This window comes from Scyliorhinus torazame, chromosome 3, assembly GCF_047496885.1.
Source record: "Scyliorhinus torazame isolate Kashiwa2021f chromosome 3, sScyTor2.1, whole genome shotgun sequence".
Taxonomy (NCBI): domain Eukaryota; kingdom Metazoa; phylum Chordata; class Chondrichthyes; order Carcharhiniformes; family Scyliorhinidae; genus Scyliorhinus; species Scyliorhinus torazame.
In genome coordinates, this window is record NC_092709.1 from 278015568 (window position 1) to 278041655 (window position 26088).

The 26088-nt window shown below is 46.7% G+C and overlaps 1 protein-coding gene across 3 annotated transcripts in view; it reads left to right on the plus strand.

Annotated features, from left to right (window-relative positions):
* galt (galactose-1-phosphate uridylyltransferase) overlaps positions 1–26088 on the plus strand; it is a 96437-nt gene that overhangs the window by 67888 nt on the left and 2461 nt on the right. For all 3 annotated transcript variants that reach the window (XM_072497286.1, XM_072497284.1, XM_072497285.1), the window contains 3 exons: positions 2139–2271; positions 18323–18406; positions 24602–24756. In XM_072497286.1, the coding sequence (XP_072353387.1) occupies positions 2139–2271; positions 18323–18406; positions 24602–24756 (372 nt within the window). The remainder of the gene's footprint in view (positions 1–2138; positions 2272–18322; positions 18407–24601; positions 24757–26088) is intronic.

Sequence of the window (26088 nt, forward strand, 5' to 3'; positions counted from 1 at the left end):
TCAGTGTACCCGAACAGGCGCCGGAGTGTGGCTGATAGGGGATTTTCACAGTAACTTCATTGCAGTGTTAATGTAAACCTACTTGTGACACTAATAAAGATTATTATTATTAATTTCATTCAAATAGACTCTTTTGATGCTCCTTTTTATTTATGAGCTGGATTTCCAAATTGTCGATCATTTCAAGTTCCCTTGAAACGCCAATTGTCCAGGAATTATGTGACCTTGTTGAGCTGTTAGAGTCATCGAATTTACAGTGCAGAAGAAGGCCATTCGGCCCATCGAGTCTGCACTGGCCCTTGGAAAGTGCACCCTACTTAAGCCCATGTGTCCACCCTATCCCTGTAACCCAGTAACCCCACTTAACCTTTTGGATACTAAAGGGCAATTTAGCATGGCCAATCCACCTAACATGCACATCTTTGGACTGTGAGAGGAAACCGGAGCACCTGGAGGAAACCCACGCAGACACGGGGAAAAAGTGCAGACGCCACAGAGACAGTCACCCGAGGACGGAATTGAACCCAGGTCCCTGAAGCTGTGAGGCAGCAGTGCTAATCACTGTGCCACCTGCTGTCCGGTAACAGCCTGTGTCACAGATTGCTAATCACTGCTGGAGGCCCAGGTTTCAATGTAGCCCACAACAAGTATCTGAAAAATTGTCCATCATTTGGGTGCAAATCCAAGAAGTTTTTTCTGTTGCACAGAGTATCTATGAATTCTGTTGTCAGTGTGGGCTAGATGTTTAGGCCCTGATGGTGTGGGCACCAAGCGAATTTTCCCTCTATCACTTACCTGAAAGAACAGCCTGGTGCCTGTTTTTTTTTGATTCTGGTGCCTCTTCACGCCCAGAGAAGGGCTAGGTCATAGAGGGATATGGATAAAAGGGCAAGAATTTGAAATCTGTGCCATTACTTACAGGGAGTTACTGTAGGTCATTGAGCATAGAGGTGACGATGGTTGATTGGGATATAGATCAGGGCTATGGGTGAACTGAAGTTTATGGAGAGTGGTAGATCTGATGTTGGGTTGGAGAATTCTCAAGTAGTTGAGTGCTTAGCTAGTGCTTAGCCGGTGCTTTGGGATCAAGGATGACTTCATTCCATTCCAATTCAATGAGTTCTGAGATGGTCAATAAGTCCAATGTGTGATATACGGACTCTGCCACATGCAAGGCAGGAGATGTTGAAGATTAGGGTAGGTGGATTGTTTGGAGATTTGTGCATTCCTTCTGACACCATCACTTCACCGTTGTACATTCCCAATTAATTCCCTTGAGTAGTTTGGTGCCTGCCTGACTGAGCCTTCTCCATTTTGAGTTGACGAGTGTGTTTGAGCTCTTCAGGATTGCTTTGAGGACATCCATAAAGCTTTCTCGCTATCCTGGGAGTCTCCTGCCACAACAGAGTTCTGAGTGGAGCAGTTGCTTTGGGATTCAGTCCTAGGCGTATGATGTTTCCTGCCCAGCGGAGCTGGATTTTGAGTGATTAGAGCATTTATGTGTTGGCTTGGGAGAGGGGGCTGCTGTTGAACCACTTTTCTTTCCAGCCGATAGGTCGGATCTTGCTACGGTACCACTCTTGGTACTTTCCCAGTGCTTTGAGGTGCCTGCTGTAGATCATCTTAACCTCCTGAAGCACAGCGAAGCAGGGGATCACTGTTGCCTGGTAAACCATAACTTTAGTCATGGCTTTAAGATTCTGATCCTCAAATACTCTTTTCCTCGGTCGGTCAAAGGCTGAGTTGGCACATTAGAGGCGAGAATTCATTTTGTCATTTGTGCATCAAATGAGTGGCGACGGGTGATATCACAGGTAGAAGTTCGTGATTTTGGTGACTGAGAGCGTGTGGAACAGAAATTCAGCGCATTCAAATAGAATATCAATTCGGTTCAACTGCAGACAGTGGCTGGAAATATGCAGGTAATGTAAGGGTTAATGACCTCACGATTGAAGTTCAACCTCCTTTAAATTTGCAAACTGGAAAGATGCTCACATGGATGTAATTCTGCCTCTTTAATGTTCCCAGTGAAAGCTAGTAATCTATGATGGGCCTATAACTGCCCAATTGTAATTATGTGGTTTGAGTGAAATAAACAGTCCTTAATGCTTTTTTAATGTTTTTTTTTGGCTTTGAAGGAACGTATTGTGGTTGAAAATGAAGATTGGCTGGTCGTTGTACCATATTGGGCGATGTGGCCTTTTCAGACTTTACTTCTTCCAAGAAGACACATTCTTCGTTTGCAAGACTTGTCTGATAAAGAAAGAGACAGTAAGAAAGTTATTTTTATTTCTTGTGCATATAGAAAACATCACTTGTAAATAAGAGTTTCTCATAAGGTGAAGTAGGTTAAAGCAGTTAATTGTATAGTTAGTGCCTTTCCAGTGTTACTTGCAGCTAAAATTAATTCCTTAACTTGGCTTGGAACATTTTGTAATATATTGCATTACGATGGGAGCAAAGTAAAAACATGAAGCGAGTTAAGACACAAAGGCATTCGTGACCAATGTACATAAATTAATTGAACCCTACATACTATAAAATCATTGTTGTGTACTTACCATCCTTGACATAGTGACACGCACCCAATACCCATGACCGTGAAATACTTCTTTCTGGATAGACGATGATCTCTCCAGCTAACTGACAAAGCAGTGCTGCATTTTGGATTTTTTTTAAATGTAAGATGGTCATGTAATGGGAGTTATAGGATACATGCTTGTGAGTTGTTGCCAGTGTTGGGAATTTCTGATTTCAGCAGATCTTTAGGATGACGCCCTGAGCATAGGGCCAACTCAAGATGAGCCACTTTTTGTATGTGTGGGTGGGTGCGGCGGGGGGGAGTAAAGAAACCTAATGCACAAACATTTCATTGCTTTTAGTTAATTGCGTAAATCTATGAAACAAGGAACAATAAAAATGTTCTAGTAGTGTTGGCTAATTGCCTCTTTAATATATTTTGCAGAATATAAATTTTGTTAATGAATACAATCCAATGTCAAAAGCAGAATGAAAGTTTAGTTTGCTTTATAATGTGACTATCATGGGTCATTCTAAGAATTTGCTGCTTTCCTATGGATTCTTGCTTTTTTTTTTTATAAATATATTTTATTAAAGTTTTTCGATCAAACAAAATTTTCCCATTTTACAACTTTGTAATAATATATACATTGATCGTTTTTAAAAAAAATAAATAATATGCTAACTAACGGCAACTGCCAACAACAAAATAAGAAACAACAGAAATAGTAACTAAAATAGTAACTTCGTAACATCTAATATAAATAACTAATATATAAACTCACACATAAAACCCCTGAGGACCCAAATGAGCCCTCTTCCCCCCCCCCCCCCCCCCCCCCCTGGGTTGCTGCTGCTACCTTTCCTATTTTCCCTTATCGCTCTGCCACCGCCTGGTGAACCCTTGAGCCGAACCTCTTAGTGCGTACTTCATCCGCTCCAATTTTATGAACCCTGCCATGTCATTGATCCAGGCCTCCACACCCGGGGGCTTAGCTTCTTTCCACATAAGTAGAATCCTTCGCCGGGCTACTAGGGACGCAAAGGCCAAAACATCGGCCTCTCTCGCCTCCTGCACTCCCGGCTCATCTGCAACCCCAAATATAGCCAACCCCCAGCCTGGTTCGACCCGGACCCCCACCACCTTTGAAATCACTTTTGCCACACCCACCCAGAACCCATGCAATACCGGACATGACCAAAACATTTGGGTGTGGTTCGCCGGGCTTGCCGCGCATCTCCCGCACCTATCCTCCACTCCAAAAAATCTACTCAGCCTTGCTCAGTCATATGCGCCCTGTGTAGAACCTTGAATTGTATCAGGCTGAGCCTGGCACACGAGGACGAAGAGTTTACCCAACTTAGGGCATCTGCCCACAGCCCCTCCTCAATCTCTTCCCCCAGCTCCTCCCATTTTCCCTTCAGCTCCTCTACCATCGTCTCCCCCTCGTCTCTCATTTCCCTATATATATCTGACACCCTACCATCACCCACCCATGCCCCCGAAATCACTCTGTCCTGGATCTCTTGTGTCGGGAGCTGTGGAAATTCCCTCACCTGTTGCCTCACAAATGCCCTCACTTGCATATAGCGAAATGCATTCCCAGGTGGCAACCCATAATTTTCTGTCAGTGCTCCCAGACTCGCGAACGTCCCGTCTAAGACCAAGTCCTTCAATTTCGCAATTCCTGCTCGCTGCCAAGATTTAAATCTCCCATCTATCCTTCCCGGGACGAACCTATGGTTGTTCCTTATCGGGGACCACACTGAGGCACCCGTCACTCCCTTATGTCGTCTCCACTGCCCCAAAATTTTCAGAGTTGCCACCACCACTGGGTTTGTGGTGTATTTTTTCGGGGAGAACGGTAACGGCGCCGTCGCCAGTGCTTTTAGACTAGTTCCCCTACAGGACACCATCTCCAGTCTTTTCCACGCCGCTCCTTCCCCTTCCCTCATCCACTTACATATCATTGACACGTTGGCGGCCCAATAATAATCACTTAGACTCGGCAGTGCCAGTCCCCCTCTGTCCTTACTGCGCTGCAGGAACCCCCTCTTTACTCTTGGGGTCTTTCCAGCCCACACAAAGCTCATAATACTCTTGTCCACCTTCTTAAAAAAGGCCTTTGTAATCAGTACAGGGAGGCACTGGAACACAAAAAGAAACCTCGGAAGGACTACCATTTTAACTGCCTGCACCCTGCCCGCCAATGACAGGGGCGCCATGTCCCACCTCCTAAAGTCCTCTTCCATCTGCTCTACCAGCCGTGCCAAGTTAAGCTTATGCAAGGTTCCCCAGTTCCTGGCCACCTGGATCCCTAAATACCGGAAATCCCTTGTTACCCTCCTCAACGGTAAATTGTCTATTCCCCTGCCCTGTTCCCCGGGGTGCATCACAAACAGTTCACTCTTCCCCATATTCAATTTATATCCTGAAAATTCTCCAAACTCCCTGAGTGTCTGCATTATCTCAGGCATCCCCTCCACTGGGCCCGCGACATACAACAACAAATCATCCGCGTATAATGACACCCGATGCTCTTCTCCTCCTCTAAGTACCCCCCTCCACTTCCTAGAGCCCCTCAGTGGCTCAATTGCCAACGCAAACAGTAACGGGGACAGGGGATATCCCTGTCTTGTACCCCTATATAGTCGGAAGTGGTCAGATCGTTGCCTATTTGTAATCACACTTGCCACCGGGGCCCTGTACAGGAGCTGAACCCATCTAATGAACCCCTCTCCAAATCCAAATCTCCTCAGTACTTCCCACAGGTAGTCCCACTCCACTCTATCAAATGCTTTCTCTGCATCCATCGCCACCAGTATCTCCGCCTCCCCCTCCGGTGGGGGCATCATCATCACCTCCAGCAGCCTCCGTATATTAGCATTCAATTGCCTCCCTTTAACAAACCCCGTTTGATCATCATGCACCACCCCAGGGACACAGTCCTCTATCCTCGTCGCCATCACCTTGGCCAAAAGCTTGGCATCTACGTTCAAGAGGGAGATAGGCCTGTATGATCCGCACCTCAGCGGGTCTTTGTCTCTTTTCAGGATCAGCGATATCGACGCCTCCGACATCGTCGGGGGTAGTGTCCCTCTTTCCCTAGCCTCATTAAAGGTTCTCGTCAGAAGTGGGGCCAGCAGGTCCACGTATTTCCTATAGAACTCCACCGGGAACCCATCCGGTCCCGGGGCCTTCCCTGCCTGCATGTTCCCAATTCCTTTTACCACCTCCTCCGCCTCAATCTGCGCTCCCAGTCCTGTCATCTCCTGTTCCTCAACCTTCGGGAACTCCAGCTGGTCTAGGAAACGCATCATTCCCTCTTTCCCTTCCGGGGGTTGAGCCTTCTATAGCCTCTCGTAAAATACCTTAAACACCCCGTTCACCCTCTCCGCTCCCCGTTCCATCTTTCCCTCCTCGTCTCTAACCCCTCCGATCTCTCTCGCCGCCCCCCTCTTCCTAAATTGTGGGCCAGCAGCTGGCTCGCCTTCTCTCCATATTCATACTGCACTCCCTGTGCCTTCCTCCATTGTGCCTCCGCCTTACCCGTGGTCAACAAGTCAAAGTCCGTGTGCAATCTCCGTCTTTCCCTGTATAGCCCTTCATCTGGAGCCTCCGCATATTGCCTATCCACCCTCAAAATCTCCCTCAACAATCTCTCCCTTTCTTTACCCTCTTGTATCCCCTTATGGGCCCTTATGGAGATCAGCTCCCCTCTAACCACCGCCTTCAGCGCCTCCCAGACCACTCCCACCTGGACCTCTCCGTCATCATTAATCTCCAGGTACCTTTCAATACATCCCCTCACCCTTACACATACCCCCTCGTCCGCCAACAGTCCCATATCTAATCTCCAGAGTGGGCGCTGTTCCTCTTCCTCTCCTACTTCCAGATCTACCCAATGTGGGGCATGATCTGAAATGGCTATAGCCGAATACTCCGTTCCTGCCACCTTCGGGATCAGCGCCCTTCCCAGGACAAAGAGGTCTATCTGGGAGTACACTTTGTGGACATGGGAGAAGAAGGAAAACTCTTTACTCCTTGGCCTAGTAAATCTCCAGGGATTCACTCCTCCCATCTGCTCCATAAAGCCCTTCAGCACCTTGGCCGCTGCCGGCCTCCTCCCGGTCCTAGATCTGGACCGGTCCAGCACCGTGTTGAAGTCCCCCCCCATTACCAACTTTCCCATCTCCAGGTCCGGGATGCGCCCCAACATACGCTTCATAAAGTTCACGTCATCCCAGTTCGGGGCATATACATTCACCAGCACCACCGCCTCACCTTGCAATCTGCCACTCACCATCACGTATCTACCCCCACTGTCCGCCACTATGGTCTTCGCCTCAAACAATACCCGTTTCCCCACCAGTATTGCCACCCCTCTATTTTTCGCATCCAAGCCCGAGTGGAATACCTGTCCCACCCATCCTTTTCTTAATCTGACCTGATCCGCCAGTTTCAGGTGCGTCTCCTGAAGCATGACCACGTCTGCCTTTAGCTTCTTTAGGTGCGCAAGTACCCTTGCCCTCTTAATCGGCCCGTTCAACCTTCTCACGTTCCACGTGATCAACCGGGTTGGGGGGCTCTTTACCCCGCCCCCCCCCTCGTCGACTAGCCATCCCCTTTTTTAGACCAGCTCCTCACCCGGTTCCCACGCACCCGCTTATCCCCCCGACGGCGCCCTCCCGTCCCGACCATCCCATCCCGTAACAGCTCCCCCTTCCCCTTAGCAGCAGCAACCCAGTTACCCCCCCCCCCCCCCCGCTAGATTCCTCTCTAGCTTAGTTGCTCCCCCCATATTGCTTCCGGAAGTCAGCAAACTCTGGCTGACCTCGACTTCCCCCGTTTATCCTTAGCCTCCCATTATTTGAGGCCCCCTCCTTCCTGCGCCCCCTTTTCCCGCCACAATTTCCATAGCGCGGGAATAAAGCCCGCGCTTCCCTCTCGGCCCCGCCCCTGATGGCGCAGCTCCCTCTCTCCTTCCCCCTCCCCTTCCCCACCGGCGCCCACATTTCTTCGTGTCCCCCCCACTTCGAGGGGAAAGAAAATTTTCCCCCATCTGATTCACAGTCCCTTACTACCACCTCATTACTTCATTTCAAACACTCTTTCTCCAATCTAGACCAACTTCTCCTCTTTAATAAATGTCCACGCCTCTTCTGCCGTCTCGAAGTAGTGGTGTTTACCCTGGTATGTAACCCACAGTCTTGCCGGCTGCAACATTCCGAACTTCACTTTCCTCTTGTGGAGCACCGCCTTGGCCCGATTGAAACTCGCCCTCCTTCTCGCCACCTCCGCACTCCAATCCTGATACACGCGGATCACCGCGTTCTCCCACCTGCTGCTCCGTGTCTTTTTTGCCCATCTCAGAACCATCTCCCTGTCCTTGTAGCGGTGGAACCTCACCACTATTGCTCGAGGTATTTCTCCTGCCTATGGTCTTCTCACGAGGACTCGATACGCTCCCTCCACTTCCAGGGGGCCCGTCGGGGCCTCAGCTCCCATTAAGGTATGGAGCATCGTGCTCACATACGCCCCAACGTCGGCTCCCTCTGCCCCTTTGGGAAGACCCAAGATTCTTAAGTTCTTCCTCCTCGAGCTATTTTCCAGGGCTTCCAGTCTCCCCATACACCTCTTATGCAGTGCCTCGTGCGTCTCCGTCTTCACCACCAAGCCCTGTATCTCGTCCTCATTTTCGGCAGCTTTTGCCTTCACTCCACGGAGCTCCATCTCTTGGGTCTTCTGCGCCTCCTTTAACCCCTCAATCGCCTGCAGCATCGGCGCCAGCACCTCCTTCTTGAGCTCCTCCACACATCGCCGGAGGAACTCCTGCTGTTCCAGGCCCCATACCAACTGGCCTCCCTCCACCGCCATCTTGCTTCTCACTTCCCTTCTTTGCCGCTGCTCCAGAGGATCCTCCGCAATCTGGCCACTATTATCTCTTCTGTCCATTCACATCCGGGGGACTTCCTTCTATGTCGCCTCACAGTGGGTTTAGCCGTTGGGGGTCCCGATAAGAGCCCAAAAGTCCGTTAAAACGGGAGGTGCCGAAACGTGCGACTTAGCTGGTCATCGCCGCACCCGGAAGTCGGATTCTTGCTTTTATACTGCGCATTTAAAGAAATAGAATATCCCAGGGTTCTTAATGGAGGCCATTATTAAAGAGAATTTGACACAGTGCCATGTAAGGAGATATTAGGATAGGTGGCTACATATTTGGTCAAGAACCGGGTGTTAAGAGGCTTCTTAAAGGAGGAGAGAAAGATGGTGAGGTACAGAGGTTTGGGAAGGAAATTTCAGAGCGAGGAGCCTTAACAGTTAAAGGCACAGCAATAATGGAATGATTGAAATTGGAGATGCTCAAGAGGCTACACTAGCAGGAGCACAGAGATCTCAGAGGGTTAGGATTGGAGGTGGTTACAGATATTGGCAGGGGTGAGGCCATGGAGGAATTAGAAAATAAGGATGGAAATGTTATAATTGAGGCTTTGCAGGTTTGGGAGCCATTGTAGGTCAGTGATTACAGCAATGATGAACATTTGTAACCCAATATCTGCTTTGCAATGGAGATAGTGACAATGTACAAATAATCTAATTTATCCTCCAATAGTGGTGTTATTTTTGGTATAATTAGTATGTTACTTAGCTGCAAGGTTTGCATTTTCTGAGTCTTAAACTAACGTTAAGCTTGTTTTTACTAATCCAAATAACATTTAACAGTATTATTAGTAACTGGCTAACTTTATTGATTACCCATGCCTCCTTTCATATAGTACCAATAAAAGCATGGTATACCATGATTGTGTCCACAATGTTTGAACAAAAAGCAGAGGAATTCATCCAGTGTCCTGGCCAACTTTCCTTTCTCAAACAAGACCACGAAGAAACAGATTGCCTGGTCTTTTTAAAAATTAAACTACAGGATACGGGAATCACTGGCAAAACCGACATTTAATAATCATTCCTTCATGCCCTTGACAATGTGGTGGTGAGCTGCCTTGAACTGTCTCCGTCCATGCGAAGTAGATATACCCACAGTCCTGTTAGCTAGTCAGTTTAAGGATTTTGATCCAGTGACGATGATGGAACGGTGATATGGCTCTAAGCCAGGATGGTGTAACTTGGAGGGGGTCACAGAATCCCTACAGTGCAGAAGGAGCCCATTCGGCCCATCGAGTCTGCACCGACCCTCTGAAAGAGCACCCGACCGAGGCCCACTCCCTCACTCCATACTCCTACAGCAGTAACCCCACCTAACCTTTTGGACACTAAGGGGCAATTTAGCATGGCCAATCTACTGAACCTGCATATCTGTGGACTTATCTTAAAGGTGATGCTGTTCCCATGCACTTGCTGCCCTTGTCCTTCCAGGTGACAGACTTTGTGAGTTTGGAAGGTGCTGAAGAAGGAGCCTTACTGAGTTGCTGCAGTGCATCTTGTAGATGATACACTGCTGCCATGTTATGCCAATGGTGAAGGAAGGGAATGTTCAATATTTTGGATGTGGTGCTGACTAAGTGGATTGCTTTGTCCTGGCTTTTTGAGTGTTGTTTGACCTTTATCCATCCGCACAAATGGAGAGCTTTCCATTACACTCTCGACTTGTGATTTTTAAATGAGGGAAAGGCTTTGGGGAATAGGAGGTGAGTTACCCGACACAGAATACCCAGCCTCTACACTTCTCTGGTAGACATGGCATTTAGGTGGTTGGTCTAGTATCTGGTCAACAATAACCCCCAGGGTTTCAGCGATGGTGATGCTATTGAATGTCAGGGCAGTAGTTAGATTTTCTTGTGTTGGGAAAACTGTTTCTTTACAAACTGGATTTTCCTTTTAAAATTTGGTAGGACAATACAATCACATCCTTCCTATAATGTGGCAACCAGAATTGCACACAGTACTCCAGCTGAGGCCTCACCAGATTTCTACACCCCATAATCAATGCCCCGATTGATAAAAGAGAGTGTCCCATAGGCCTTTTTCACCACACTATTATCCTGCCCTTCTGCCTTCAGAGATTGACAAACACGCCAAGGTCCCTTTGCTCTTTGGATCATCCCAGTGTCAGACCTTTCACCTTGTTAAATTACTCCTTCCAAAGTGTGGAGATGCCGGCGTTGGACTGGGGTGAGCACAGTACGAAGTCTTACAACACCAGGTTAAAGTCCAACAGGTTTGTTTCGATGTCACTAGCTTTCGGAACGCTGCTCCTTCCTCAGGTGAATGAAGAGGTCTGTTCCAGAAACACATATATAGACAAATTCAAAGATGCCAAACAATGCTTGGAATGCGAGCATTAGCAGGTGATTAAATCTTTACAGATCCAGAGATGGGGTAACCCCAGGTTAAAGAGGTGTGAATTGTACCAAGCCAGGACAGTTGGTAGGATTTCGCAGACCAGATGGTGGGGGAAGAATGTAATGCGACATGAATCCCAGGTCCCGGTTGAGGCCGCACTCATGTGTGCGGAACTTGGCTATAAGTTTCTGCTCGGCGATTCTGCGTTGTCGCGGGTCCTGAAGGCCGCCTTGGAGAACGCTTACCCGGAGATCAGAAGCTGAATGCCCTTGACTGCTGAAGTGTTCCCCGACTGGAAGGGAACATTCCTGCCTGGTGATTGTTGCGTGATGTCCGTTCATTCGTTGTCGCAGCGTCTGCATGGTCTCGCCAATGTACCACGCTTCGGGACATCCTTTCCTGCAGCGGATGAGGTAGACAACGTTGGCCGAGTCGCACGAGTATGTACCGCGTACCTGGTGGGTGGTGTTCTCACGTGTAATAGTGGTATCCATGTCGATGATCTGGCACGTCTTGCAGAGATTGCCATGACAGGGTTGTGTGGTGTCGTGGTCACTGTTCTGAAGACTGGGTAGTTTGCTGCAAACAATGGTTCGTTTGAGGTTGCGCGGTTGTTTGAAGGCAAGTAGTGGGGGTGTGGGGAGCTGCGCCATCAGGGGCGGGGCCGAGAGGGAAGCGCGGGCTTTATTCCCGCGCAATGGAAATTGTGGCGGGAAAAGGGGGCGCAGGAAGGAGGGGGCCTCACATAATGGGAGGAATTTGGTCCCCATGGCTGTTCCGTGCGTCTGGATGAAGAACTTGTTGTCGAAGGTGAAGACGTTGTGATCCAGAATGAAGCGGATGAGTTGCAGAATTGCGTCTGGAGATTGGCAGTTGTCGGTGTTGAGTACTGAGGCTGTTGCAGCAATGCCGTCGTCGTGGGGGATGCTGGTGTAGAGTGCCGAGACGTCCATTGTGACGAGGAATGTTCCTGGTTCAACTGGTCCATGGGTGCTGAGTTTCTGTAGGAAGTCCGTCGTGTCGCGACAGAAGCTGGGTGTACCTTGTACGATGGGTTTCAAGATGCGCTCGATGTAGCCAGAGAGGTTCTCACACAGGGTCCCATTGCCTGAAACGATAGGGCGGCCTGGTGTGTTGGCCTTATGTATTTTCGGGAGGCAGTAGAGATCTCCAATGCGGGGAGTACGTGGGATGAGAGCACGTAGGGTGCTCTGAAGATCTGGATCCAAGGTCTTGATCAGTCTATTAAGTTGGCGGATGTGTTCCTTGGTCGGATCTGCGGGTAACTGTCTGTAGTGTTCTTGGTTGTTCAGTTGTCGGTATACTTCTTTGCAGTAGTCCGTTCTGTTCAGTACGACAGTGGCCCCTCCTTTGTCTGCTGGTTTGATGACGATGCTGTGGTTGGTCTTGAGAGCGCGGATGGCATTGCGTTGTGCTTGGGTCACGTTCGGGGCTGTCTTGTGAATGCGACTGATGAATCTGGCATTGACGCTGATAACGATGAACATCTTGCCAAGGTCATCCCCACACCCCCACTACTTGCCTTCAAACAACCGCGCAACCTCAAACGAACCATTGTTTGCAGCAAACTACCCAGTCTTCAGAACAGTGACCACGACACCACACAACCCTGTCATGGCAATCTCTGCAAGACGTGCCAGATCATCGACATGGATACCACTATTACACGTGAGAACACCACCCACCAGGTACGCGGTACATACTCGTGCGACTCGGCCAACGTTGTCTACCTCATACGCTGCAGGAAAGGATGTCCCGAAGCGTGGTACATTGGCGAGACCATGCAGACGCTGCGACAACGAATGAACGGACATCGCGCAACAATCACCAGGCAGGAATGTTCCCTTCCAGTCGGGGAACACTTCAGCAGTCAAGGGCATTCAGCCTCTGATCTCCGGGTAAGCGTTCTCCAAGGCGGCCTTCAGGACCCGCGACAACGCAGAATCGCCGAGCAGAAACTTATAGTCAAGTTCCGCACACATGAGTGCGGCCTCAACCGGGACCTGGGATTCATGTCGCATTACATTCATCCCCCACCATCTGGCCTGCGAAATCCTACCAACTGTCCTGGCTTGGTACAATTCACACCTCTTTAACCTGGGGTTACCCCATCTCTGGATCTGTAAAGATTTAATCACCTGCTAATGCTCGCATTCCAAGCATTGTTTGGCATCTTTGAATTTGTCTATATATGTGTTTCTGGAACAGACCTCTTCATTCACCTGAGGAAGGAGCAGCGCTCCGAAAGCTAGTGACATCGAAACAAACCTGTTGGACTTTAACCTGGTGTTGTAAGACTTCGTACTGTGCTCCTTCCAAAGTATCACCTCACACTTTTCAGGGTTAAATTCCATCTATGTCATTGATATAAATGACAAACAATAGGGTACCCAGCACGGATCCCTGTGGTACGCCACTGGTCACTGGCTTCCAGACACTAAAGCAGCCGTCTATCATCACCCTCTGGCTCCCTCCGCTAAGCCAATTATGAATCCACCTTATCAAATCACCCTGTATCCCATGTGCATCTGCACTTGAGGGGAAAGAGTTTGTTCACTTTAATTGATGGGGGAAGAAGCCGAAAAAGGATGAAGACTAGTCTGAAGATTTCCCCATGGGGGACCAAGGAGTCTCAAAACTGAAGATGCTTGCAAGGAGCTACGTATGGTGGCCCGGACTCGACGCGGACATTGAAGATATGGTAAGACAGTGCCCGCCCTGCCAAGAGAATCGGAAGATCCCACCATCGGCCTTGCTGCACCCAAGGGAGTGACCAGGGGGACACTGGGTACGGGCGCACGCAGTCTTCATCTGACCATTCAAGGGTTCTATATTTTTAATCTTAATGTCAATTCCAAATGGATGGCCATGCATTAGATGGCCTTCACTACTTCCAGCGCCACTGTTGAGAGACTCCAACAGTCATATAGCACCCACGGAATACCGGACAACGGGACCTCATTCACCAGTGGGGAATTCTAGGCATTTATGAAGCATGAATAATGGAGTGAAGCACATCTGTACGACAGTCATTTATCACCCACGGAATACTGGAGGTCCTTGTAACGGCCAACGGGACCCCATTCACCAGTGGGGAATAGAGTGAAGCACATCTGTACGGCACCATATCACGCATCCTCAAACGGCCTAGCCGAACGAGCTGTCCAAACAGTCAAGAGTGGCATAAATAAACAAAATAAAGATTTGCTCGAGACAAAACTAGCACGATTCCTTTTTAATTTTAGGACCAAGCCGCACACAACTATAGGAGTGGCAACAGCGGAACTATTAATGGGTCAGTGCCTCTGGACCAGGTTCAGCTTAATGTTGCCCAACTTATGTGGGAAAGTGAAAGAGGCCCAGAAAAAAACCCATGACAGCCAGAGACCAGATAGGGCCTTTGGGCCTTCCACGTCCATAACTTCGGAGACTGCTCTCCTTGGATCCCACGGTTCCTAATAAAGAAAACGGGGCAATATCAAATAAGATCAAAACCAGAGAGAATAGAACCATAGAATCATAGAAGTTTACAGCATGGAAACAGGCCCTTCGGCCCAACCAGTCCATGCCGCCCAGTTTTTACCATTAAGCTAGTCCCAGTTGGCCGCACTTGGCCCATAACCCTCTATACCCATCTTACCCATGTAATTTTCTAAATGCTTTTTAAAAGACACAATTGTACCCTCCTCTACTACTACCTCTGGCAGCCCATTCCAGACACTCACTACCCTCTAAGTGAAGAAATTGCCCCTCTGGGCCCTTCTGAAACTCTCCCCTCTCACCTTAAACCTATGACCTCTAGTTTTAGACTCCCCTACCTTTGGGAAAAGATGTTGACTATCTACCTTATCTATGCCCCTCATTATTTTATAGACCTCTATAAGATCACCCCTAAGCCTCCTACGCTCCAGGGAAAAAAAGTCCCAGTCTATCCAGCCTCTCCTTATAACTCAAACCATCAAGTCCCGGCAACATCCTAGTAAATCTTTTCTGCACTCTTTCTAGTTTAATAATATCCTTTCTATAATAGGGTGACCAGAACTGCACACAGTATTCCAAGTGTGGCCGTACCAATGTCTTGTACAACTTCAACAAGACGTCCCGACTCCTGTATTCAATGTTCTGACCAATGAAATCAAGCATGCTGAATGCCTTCTTCACCACCCTGTCCACCTGCGACTCCACCTTCAAGGAGCTATGAACCTGTACTCCTAGATCTTTTTGTTCTATAACTCTCCCCAACGCTATACCATTAACTGAGTAGGTCCTGGCCTGATTCGATCTGCCAAAATGCATCACCTCACATTTATCTAAATTAAACTCCATCTGCCATTCGTCGGCCCACTGGCCTAATTGATCAAGATCCCATTGCAATCCTAGATAACCTTCTTCACTATCCACTGTGCCACCAATCTTGGTGTCATCTGCAAACTTACTAACCATGCCTCCTAAATTCTCATCCAAATCATTAATATAAATCACAAATAACAGTGGACCCAGCACCGATCCCTGAGGCACACCACTGGTCACAGGCCTCCAGTTTGAAAAACAACCCTCTACAACCACCCTCTGTCTTCTGTCGTCCAGCCAATTTTGAATCCAATTGGCAACCTCACCCTGGATCCCGTGAGCTTTAACCTTCTGCAACAACCTACCATGCGGTACCTTGTCAAAGGCTTTGCTAAAGTCCATGTAGACAACGTCTACTGCACTGCCCTCATCTACCTTCTTGGTCACCCCCTCAAAAAACTCAATCAAATTTGTGAGACATGATTTTCCACTCACAAAGCCATGCTGACTGCCCCGAATCAGTCCTTGTCTCTCTAAATGCTTGTAGATCCTGTCTCTCAGAATACCTTCTAGCAACTTACCTACTATAGACGTTAGGCTCACCGGTCTGTAGTTCCCAGGCTTTTCCCTGCTGCCCTTCTTAAACAAGGGCACAACATTCGCCACTCTCCAATCTTCAGGCACCTCACCTGTGGCTGCCGATGATTCAAATATCTCTGTTAGGGGACCCGCAATTTCCTCCCTAGCCTCCCACAACATCCTGGGATACATTTCATCAGGTCCCGGGGATTTATCTACCTTGATACGCTTTAAGACTTCTAGCACCTCCTCCTCTGTAATATGCACACTTCTCAAGACCTTAAAAAGGCATGACCACCTCAGAAACAGGGAATCCCACACTGATGAAACTATTCCTGGCGAAACTGCACCTTCAACATCATTCATACCAGTCTACAGACAGGGGACACAACGTATCCTGGACCTGAGAATGAATCAGCAAGATGATGAGAACTCTGGCTCCAAAATGAAAGTAGAGGTGACAGAACCCCTGTCGGAAGTCGCTGTCGAGGAAGAACTCCCAGCAATGGCCCGTCGGCGCTCATCATGGAAGAGATGATCCCCCATCTGCTGTACATCCCTCTGACCTGGTCCCACTGCCAGTGGACACGTGGCCACGTGCTAAGAGGCAGAGTAGGCCCCATCGTCATGGGAGCGACGGATAATATTCGGACATGGGAGGGTTGGGGGATGTGATAAGCCCATGAGGACCACGGAGGATCAATAATAGATCTCCCCATGGGGCTCGTGAAGTACCGTTTTCCCTGGTAATGGGTGGAGGCCCGCCCAACTGGGACTCGTTAACTCAGCCCTTTAATGCCTGCCCAAAACAAAGTTAACCTTCAAGGCTGTGTCTCCTGGATTATTACAGCTAGTAACTTACGTGAAATTATTTGTGAGAGATGAAGTTTTCAACCTGTTATATTTGTACTCAGCCTTTTTTGGGGAATAAGTTGAGAAGGAAGGCTACCTTATTGCACTCTCTTCCTGCCTTGCCTAAAATTCCATCTGTGGTTAGCAACCTGTACCGAGAGAATCCTCATCTGAGTGTAAATTGTCTGAATTTGGAAACCTGCAACTCTTGAGACAAAAATAATTGATCCAGCTCTATATATTGAGAACACCCCCAGACTTTTGCTAAGACTTGCAGCCTGTCTTCACATGTGGGAGCTCAAGATTGATGACATTGAACCCTTCAAACTTTATCTTTTTGTTTAGAAGTTATTTCTAACCGCCCATCTCTGCAGCAGTGACTTATGCGTTCATTGTTTGTCGGTGTGTGTGTTCTGGGGAAGTTTTAAGAAGAGATGGATAGTTACAATCCCAGATAACAATTGACCAGTTCTTGCAACTTGTTTAAAAATCTTTGTTTTATAAGAAATGAATGATGCTGAGTTTATTGGAAGAAGCCTGGTTAAAGCCCCTTTTATTCTGAGTATCAACAGTAAAGGCAAACAATTGACCATTTTGGTGAGTACATTAAACTTGAAAACTAATGGTATAACCTCTGAAGTAGTGGTGCTAGATAATATGCACACTTCTCCCATCCCGGTCGGAACACTTGTTGGATATGGTCATTGTCTAGCACTTGTATGGTGCAAATGAAACTTGTCATTTGCTGTCAACCCAAGCCTAAATGGTTCCAGGTCTTGCTGGATGTGGGTACAGTCTGTTTAATTCGTTGAGAAATGGCAAATGGAACCAAACACCGTAATCGTCAGTGAACATTCCCAGTTATAACCTTATGATGGAGGGGAGGTGAAATAGTTGAAGATGTCTGAACCTGGGACATTACCATGAGAAACCCATGCAGCAGCATCCTAGACTGAGACGATTTATCCAAAACCCCCAATCACCTCCCTTTGTGCTAGGTGTGACTCCAGCCGCCTGCTGTTTGTGGAACCTTCTTACGTGCACATTGGTTCAGAACAGATGTAGGCCATTTAACCTCTCAATCCTAGTCTGCTATTTATGGCTGATCTAGGATCTAACTCCATATCCCCACCCTTGTCTCATTTCTCTTAAGACCTTGGTTAGAAAAAATCTAACATCTCAGTTTTAAGGCACACAATTGATCTAGATTTAATTGCCATTTGTGGAAGAGAGTTCCAAACTTCTACTGCCCTGTGTGTGAAGAGGTGATTCCTAATTTCACTCCTGAAAGGTCTGATTTTTACACCCCCAAGCCTTCTCGCCCTGGACTCTATCTAGTTAGCGGAAATAATTTTAGTCTGGCTGCATTTGGTGGTGCTGAAATTGCAAAGGGTGCATGTTCTTCTGCAGGCTGTTAAGAAACCCATATCCTGTTGCCTGACACATATAAATACACTTGAAGATCCCGAGGATGCTTTCAAGTTGGTGTTAGGAGATACAGTGATTCTCATGACACTGCATCGAGTTAAAATGGGCAAAAACTTGTGTAAAAGCAGTTGGTCTTAACTCCTTGTGAGGCAATTAAAGGAATTCACTTCCAGCTATAAGTGAGTCTCTCAAATCCAATTGCTTGATTTGGGAAGGGGGAATTGCGCAAATGATCCAATGAGGCTTTTACTTGCCTTATTTCATGTCAAAATGTTGCAGATGGAGATGTATTATTTGAATTGATTACTTTCATATGACCCTTTTTTTTAGGTCTTGCTTCCATTATGAAAAGACTCTTGACAAAATATGACAATCTATTTGAAGTCTCTTTTCCCTACTCTATGGGGTGGCATGGTAAGGTTAACGAAATCTTGTAATGATCTGTGTGAGTACAGACTGCCATTATATTACAATTCACAAAGAAGTAGATGCAACACAACGATTGAAATCCGTGATCCAAAAATGTTTAAAACATGTCAATTTTCTAACATGAAGCAGGCCGCCATGTGAGATGTACCAAGTAAATTGATCAGTTAAATATTCATTAAATAAGAAGGGACTTTTAATACCCTGATCTAGGAGTAGACTGCTGCTTGAAGATAATAATCTTTATTGTCACAAGTAGATTTACATTAACACTGCAATGATATTACTGTGAAAAGCCCAGAGTCGCCACACTACGGCGCCTGTTTGGGTACACTGAGGGAAGGAAGCGGAGCACCCGGAGGAAACCCACGTAGACACAGGGAGAACGTGCAGACTCCGTTTGGACAGTGACCCAAGCCTGAATCGAACCTGGGACCCTGGTGCTGTGACGCAACAGTGCTAACCACTGCACTACCGTGCCGCCCGTGGAGTGGATAAAAGGATTGAAAAAACTGGAACTATAGCTAAAACTTACTTTATTTAGGCCCTGATTTACTTTCTGTTCGCATTTAAGATTTTAAGAGAGTTAGAATGCTTGGTGCAATTCTAGGACTGCCACAGGTTTTTCTTGGAAGGAAATAATTGGGGTAGGTGATGGCTGTAACACTCGCTGTTCAAGGTCTGACAGTTCAATTTAGGAAATGTGGTTCTATTCTCAATTGGAAATGGATATAACGATCATTTGAGTAAAGTAATATATAAACTACTTCACATTAGCCCAGTCTATTCTGCTGATCAGGGATTTGAGAGTTTAAACAGTGTTTCCCTTCTTGATTTATTACTGTGTTCATCAGTTAACTTGGCCTCTGGCTATTCAGTTCCACAGAGGCGAATGTGGTATTGTTTGAAAGATTAACCTTTTTTTAATGTTTGCCCCCTATAATGTATGAAGAAACCTTGATTTTATTCCCCTGTGGCTGATGAGAATGAGGAGGGGATTGAGCTGCTCTTGCCCAATACCAGCTTAACTCTCAGGTTTCTGAAAGAATGTGAGGCGCTCACCACAGATAATTGGGGTCTGCTGACTTTGTTTGGATCCTGGCACGATTTTAACACAAAGTTGCGCGACTCACTCATGGCGGTGGGAATCGTGGCGGGCTTTGACGTGATTGGAAAAGTCTGTTCCTCGCCAGTGGAAAATTAATTTGGAATTGTGTTCTCCTGACTTTGATGGCAGGTCAAAGGCAGGTCGAGTTTCCCGATGATCTATGTTGGGAACCACATTTGCATCTCATGAATGCTTATTAAAAGGCCAGTTCAAGGGAATTACGCACCCCCTCCAAGTTAAGTGCCCCACCAGCGGATAATTAGAAGTGCCTGTTTCCCAACTTCTAAGTGACGTGCATTTGGCGAGGTTCTATTCCTCCAGGACCTGGAACTCAGTAGACGTTGTTTTTGCCTTTTAAGACTATGGCGGCATGGTAGCACAGTGGTTAGCACTGTTGCTTCACAGCGCCAGGGACCTCAGTTCAATTCTCGGCTTGGGTCACTGTCTGTGCGGAGTCTGCACGTTCTCCCCGTGTCTGTGTGGGTTTCCTCCGGGTGCTCCGGTTTCTTTCCACAAGTTCCAAAAGACGTGCTGTTAGGTGAATTGGACATTCTGAATTCTCCCTCCGTATACCCGAACAGGCGCCATAGTGTGGCGACTAGGGGATTTTCACAGTAACATCATTGCAGTGATAATGTAAGCCTACTTGTGATAATAAAGATTATTATTAAAAATATCAGGTGCCTCCAGCACCAAGGCTGGTGTTAGGATGCCGGACCAGACACCAAACAATTTGCAATTTGTAAAACCGTGAGGAAAGGATACTTCACCCTTGGAGTGATGACTCTGTCCAATAGGTATCTTTTATGTTAAAATAAACTTTAATGTAAACACAGAATTTACCACATTAACATCAAATAAACAGCTAAACTGTTCTTAAATAAGAGGAAAAAAATCTTTACCTCACTATCTACACCTGGCACAAAATCCACTGATAAATAAAGTTAGCAAATCAGGTTACTTGCTGTTCTCTGTGCAGACCTTTGGAGCGAGACCCTTTCAGGAACAACCTGAAAATCCTGCCTTGTCAGACTAGAATCCTATGACCAAGTGTTGTTCAATTTAAAGTTTTTGCAACAGACTGAAAAACGTCAGACAGTCTTGGTTCCTCCGATCTGTATCCCAGTGGGACAGTGGTTAGCTTCACAGCGCCAGGGACCCGGGTTCGATTCCCGGCTTGGGTCCCTGTCTGTGTGGAGTCTGCACGTTCTCCCTGTGTCTGCGTGGGTTTCTTCCGGGATCTCTCCCGTGGGTTTCCTCCCACAAGTCCCAAAAGACGTGTTTGTAAGGTGAATTGAATATTCAGAATTCTCCCTCCGTGCACCTGAACAGGCACCATAGTGTGGTGATGAGGGGATTTTCACAGTAACTTCATTGCAATGTTAATGTAAGCCTACTTGTGACACTAATAAAGATTATTATTATTAAGATGTCCCATGACTTACTTAACTGGGACTAAATACAATGTCTCAAATCATTTACACCCCTGGGAACTCCAGCAATCAAAACAATATTGCATTAGCCATCTCTCTGTAAACAAGTAAATAGTTAAAATCAGTGATTACCTCACCTTTTATGACTCCTTAATTACAGATTTAGTGGACATACAGCCTGTATGTATTTGAACCTAAGGTTATTAATAACATTACTACAACAAGCTATAAAATTTAATATTTAACAAATCCCTTCATTCATCACACTAGGCACGGGAGGCAAGTCCAGAAGATAGGGGTGAGACGGAAGCTTGATTGGGCATTGTGGGTGAAGCACTAGAGGAGAGGTGGGGGGGGGGGCTGTTGATGGAGGCTGGACTGGGGGTGGGTGGGGGAACAAGAAAGGAAAGGTGTGAATGAGACCGGAATATGGTGTGGTCATGAAACAGAGTGGAGTAGTGAAAAATTGTCCTGGGGAAAGAGTTTTACGACTGTCCAAGGAAGAGTCAGAGACTTTCCTGGGGCTGAGGCCATGCTCTCGAGGCATTTTGAAGTGGCTGTCCTGGGGCTAAATGGTCCATTTTAGAGGGGTCTGCATGGCACACATGTTGTGGTTCCAGTCTCGGGTGGGAGAAGGCCTCTCTGTTCAGTGACAGCTGTGCACAGAATGCATGTCTGAGCACAAATCCAGCAGAAAATGCTGGGCGGGGTTTTCAAGATGGCCACCACCCTTCCTATGGAGACTTTGTGGAGCTCGCATGCTGGAACCAGTACATCAGACGAAACGTGGACGGACTCTTCCACCTTCGGTCCAGTGTGTCCTCAACTCGGGGGCTGCCTACTCCCATCCTTGCTCTCTTCCTTTTGTTGTGAGTGATCTTTTCCTGCATACCATCTGATGGATTCACTGTGAGCACCATGAATGAAAGAGCAGTTTAGAAGCATCTATGTCTGTTGTGCGTGCTGAGCTCTTGCTTGTATACCTTGTAAATAAGGTATTGATACTTTTTGTGCAGAATCTTACATGAGATGGCAATGTTGAAGTGGCTGGTGGACATTCGCTGCTGATGTCCCATATGCTGGTCATGTGTGGCCTCTCTAACTCTTTGACTACCTGATGCCCTTATGAGAGTGTGAGCTTGAGTGAGTAAAAGTTTCACTCACTCTGGCAGAGTGCAGCAGATCATTCCTCCTTTTCCTGCACTACAATGTGGCCCTTTTTTTTTTGCCATGGATGCTGACCTCCCTAACGACCTCCTCCCAAGCCAACATGGATAGGTGGGAGGGCCTCCTGCTCACATCATAATACAATAAGACATACGAGCAGAATACGGCCATTTAGCCCATCGAGCCTGCTCCGCCATTCAATCTTGACTGATATGTTTCTCATCCCCATTTTCCTCTGCCTTCTCCCCATACCCCCTGATCCCCTTATTAATCAAAAACCTAGATATCTCTGTCTCATAGACACTGTGATTTGGCCTCCACAGCCTTCTGTGGCAGAGTTCTACAGATTCACCACTGGCTGTAGAAATTCCTCCTCATCTCAGTTTTAATGGATCGTCCCTTCAGTCTGAGGCTGTGCCCTCGGGTTCTGCTTTCTCCTTCTGGTGGAAACATCCTTTCCACGTTCACTCTATCTCGGCCTCTCCGTATTCTGTAAGTGTCAATGAGATCCTCACCCCCCCCCAATCCTTCTAAACTCCATCGAGTCCAGACTCAGAGTCGTCAACCACTCCTCATTTCCCAAGAAGCTATTCCTGGACAGTCTGGAGGAGAATCCCCAGGGTGGCCTTACTGAATGATGAAACAGAGGACCAGGGCCTTTTAGGCACCATGGAGTACCTGTACGACACAACACCTGGCTTACAGTGAGTGTATATCTGCCCAGGTGCCGTTTCGATATGGTGAATGGATCCTAGACCTCATGACGTAATGGCGTGGTGAGGGAGCCCCTGCCTGCTCCACCATGAGACTCGCCAAGCTCCTCGCTATGCATAATTAATTAACTAAAAAGTGGAAGATCACGCAGGTTCATCGATCGGTTTGCTGCCCAGTGGGAAACCCGTCGTCTTTCCCACCTGTTACGGCACTTCATAGAACATAGAACAATACAGCGCAGTACAGGCCCTTCGGCCCACGATGTTGCACCGAAACAAAAGCCATCTAACCTACACTATGCCATTATCATCCATATGTTTATCCAATAAACTTTTAAATGCCCTCAATGTTGGCGAGTTCACTACTGTAGCAGGTAGGGCATTCCATGGCCTCACTACTCTTTGCGTAAAGAACCTACCTCTGACCTCTGTCCTATATCTATTACCCCTCAGTTTAAAGTTATGTCCCCTTGTGCCAGCCATTTCCATCCGCGGGAGAAGGCTCTCACTGTCCACCCTATCTAACCCCCTGATCATTTTGTATGCCTCTATTAAGTCTCCTCTTAACCTTCTTCTCTCCAACGAAAACAACCTCAAGTCCATCAGCCTTTCCTCATAAGATTTTCCCTCCATACCAGGCAACATCCTGGTTAATCTCCTCTGCACCCGCTCCAAAGCCTCCACGTCCTTCCTATAATGCGGTGACCAGAACTGTACGCAATACTCCAAATGCGGCCGTACCAGAGTTCTGTACAGCTGCAACATGACCTCCCGACTCCGGAACTCAATCCCTCTACCAATAAAGGCCAACACTCCATAGGCCTTCTTCACAACCCTATCAACCTTCGTCTCCAGAATGGAAAATGCCGGTTACAGTGTTGAATGCAAGATGGAAAATTGTCTGCCGGATGGATCCAGAACCAAAGGAGGCTCAGCAAAGTAAAGATCTCCTTTGCCAGAGGCTTCCTTACATCTTAGGACTGGGCACCCAGAGGAATTGTTCCTGGTAATAGACAAAATTCCACTCCTGCATAGATGAGAGTCAGTCTTTAGAGATGATCTTGAAAACCAATGGGTTAAAATGGTCCCAGCCTCACCCTAGCAGGTCCACACACACTGGTCGTTCCCCCTTTCTGCTGTGCACCTGCCCTACTTTTAAAGTCAGTCCATAGCTTCCAAATGAAGCAGGGCAGATGAGTTCTTTAGATTCAAGATGAACATATGGATTAATATTTATAAAACAATGTCCTACCACTAAGGGAACACCAATACTTGCTGACTTTAAAAATGATGGCTGTTGGGGGGGGGGGGGGGGGCACGTGGCGCAGTGGTTAGCAGTAAGATTGCGACACTGAGGACCCAGGTTCGAATCCCGGCCCTGGGTCACTGTTCATGTGGAGTTTTCACGTTCTCCCCGTGTCTGCGTGGGTTTCACATCCACAACCCAAAGATGTGCAGGTTAGGTGGATTGGCTGCGCTAAATTGCCCCTTAATCAGAAAAAAAAAAAATTGGGGACTCTAATTTTATAAAACAAATTATGGCTGTTATGCTCTTATATGAAATTTTGTTGCAGTTCACTGTAATTCCAAATGGGCATGGGGATGCAGCATAAAATGGTTATTAATTTGACACTAATTTGTTAATCTCACTTGAGCCACAGTTTGGTGGTTTGGGATTTAGAAATGTTGAGTTGTACTAGATCGCACCTTGATATACAGTACTTGCCATTGTTGTGTTAATAATACAATTCTATTTCAACAGGAGCCCCCACAGGACAGTCCATTCTTGATGACAATTCCCATTGGCAGCTCCATGCTCACTACTATCCACCATTGTTGCGGTCTGCAACAATCAGGAAATTCATGGTAGGGTATGAGCTTCTAGCGCAGGCCCAAAGAGATTTGACAGCTGAACAGGTGAGAATGGGCACAGAGGTCACTTTGTATACATTACCAGTCACATTGCAGAATATACACTGAAATAATCATAACTGTCCACTTTCATATTCTCTCCCTGTGGAGTTTACTGGCCTCTAAACAGTAAGGGACTGTCAGTGATGATGCAAGAAGCATAAAAGATGCAGATTGGATTATATCTGTATGAGCAAAATGTTTGAGTGCTTGCTTCTTTTAAGTATTTACAAAGGAAGACTTGAGAGCTAGGTCCCTGCCTTTTAATTCCCAAAGCCTGTCTGCCATTTACAAGGCACAAGTCAGGAGTGTGATGAAATATTCTCTACTTGCCTGGATGAGTACAGGTCCACGAACATTCAATAAGCTTAACACCGTCCAAGACAAAGCAATCTGCTTGATTGTCACCTATCCACCACATTAAATATTTGATCCCTCCAGTATTGGTGCTCAGACGCTGTAGAGTGTATGACCTACAAGATGCGCTGTGTTACAACACCCTGGGCTAGTGTGCAGTGAATTCCAGCCCCACTTGGCCCGGAGTCATAACACAAGTGAATTAACCAATAATTCTTAGAAAAATGCCCAAAGTCTTTGACCCTTGCTGCCCAATAATTACAGCCCCCAGGCTTGTAAGTTGAAACACAAATCATTTTATTAATAACAAGAACTATAATGAAATATGCAGCAAATACAACTGGTTAACTATTTATTATCCTTATATATAATATATACACACACACATACACAAGACAGACAATCACAGAGGGGGGGGCGGGGTGAAAATCATAAGTAAAAGGGAAAAGAGTCTTTGTTTCAGGTGGCTGTTTATGGCACCTTTCTCCTCTTTTTACAATCCGAGAAGGGTACTTGATCGAAACCCCAATATTTTAGTTTATTTGAAAGACAGTGCGGAAGGAATAATTCATTCCAGAAGTGATTGCATGAATAAATTGGGCTTTGATATTTTTAAAACAAAACTTTATTATGAATACCATATTAAAATTTTAACTTCACACTCGAAAAGAACATGTTACAACTACCCCTTAAACACTGTGACTCAATGTCCATTGAAACAAATAGAAAATAAACATACAGCCCTCGATCTATCTTAAAATCAGCATAGCATAGAGTAATACTTGTTTTATAAAGCAGATTTGTCTCCTATTAGAACCCGCCAGACTCTGGCTGAATATCTTCAAAAACCTGGTGTGTTTCAGTCTCTTCCTTAGCCCTAGACAAGGCTGCTCTGCTTTAAATATTATTATTCATTTATAACTATCCTACTAAGAGAATTGTGGACTCAATGTCAGACAGATCAGACTTCACCTCTTTTCT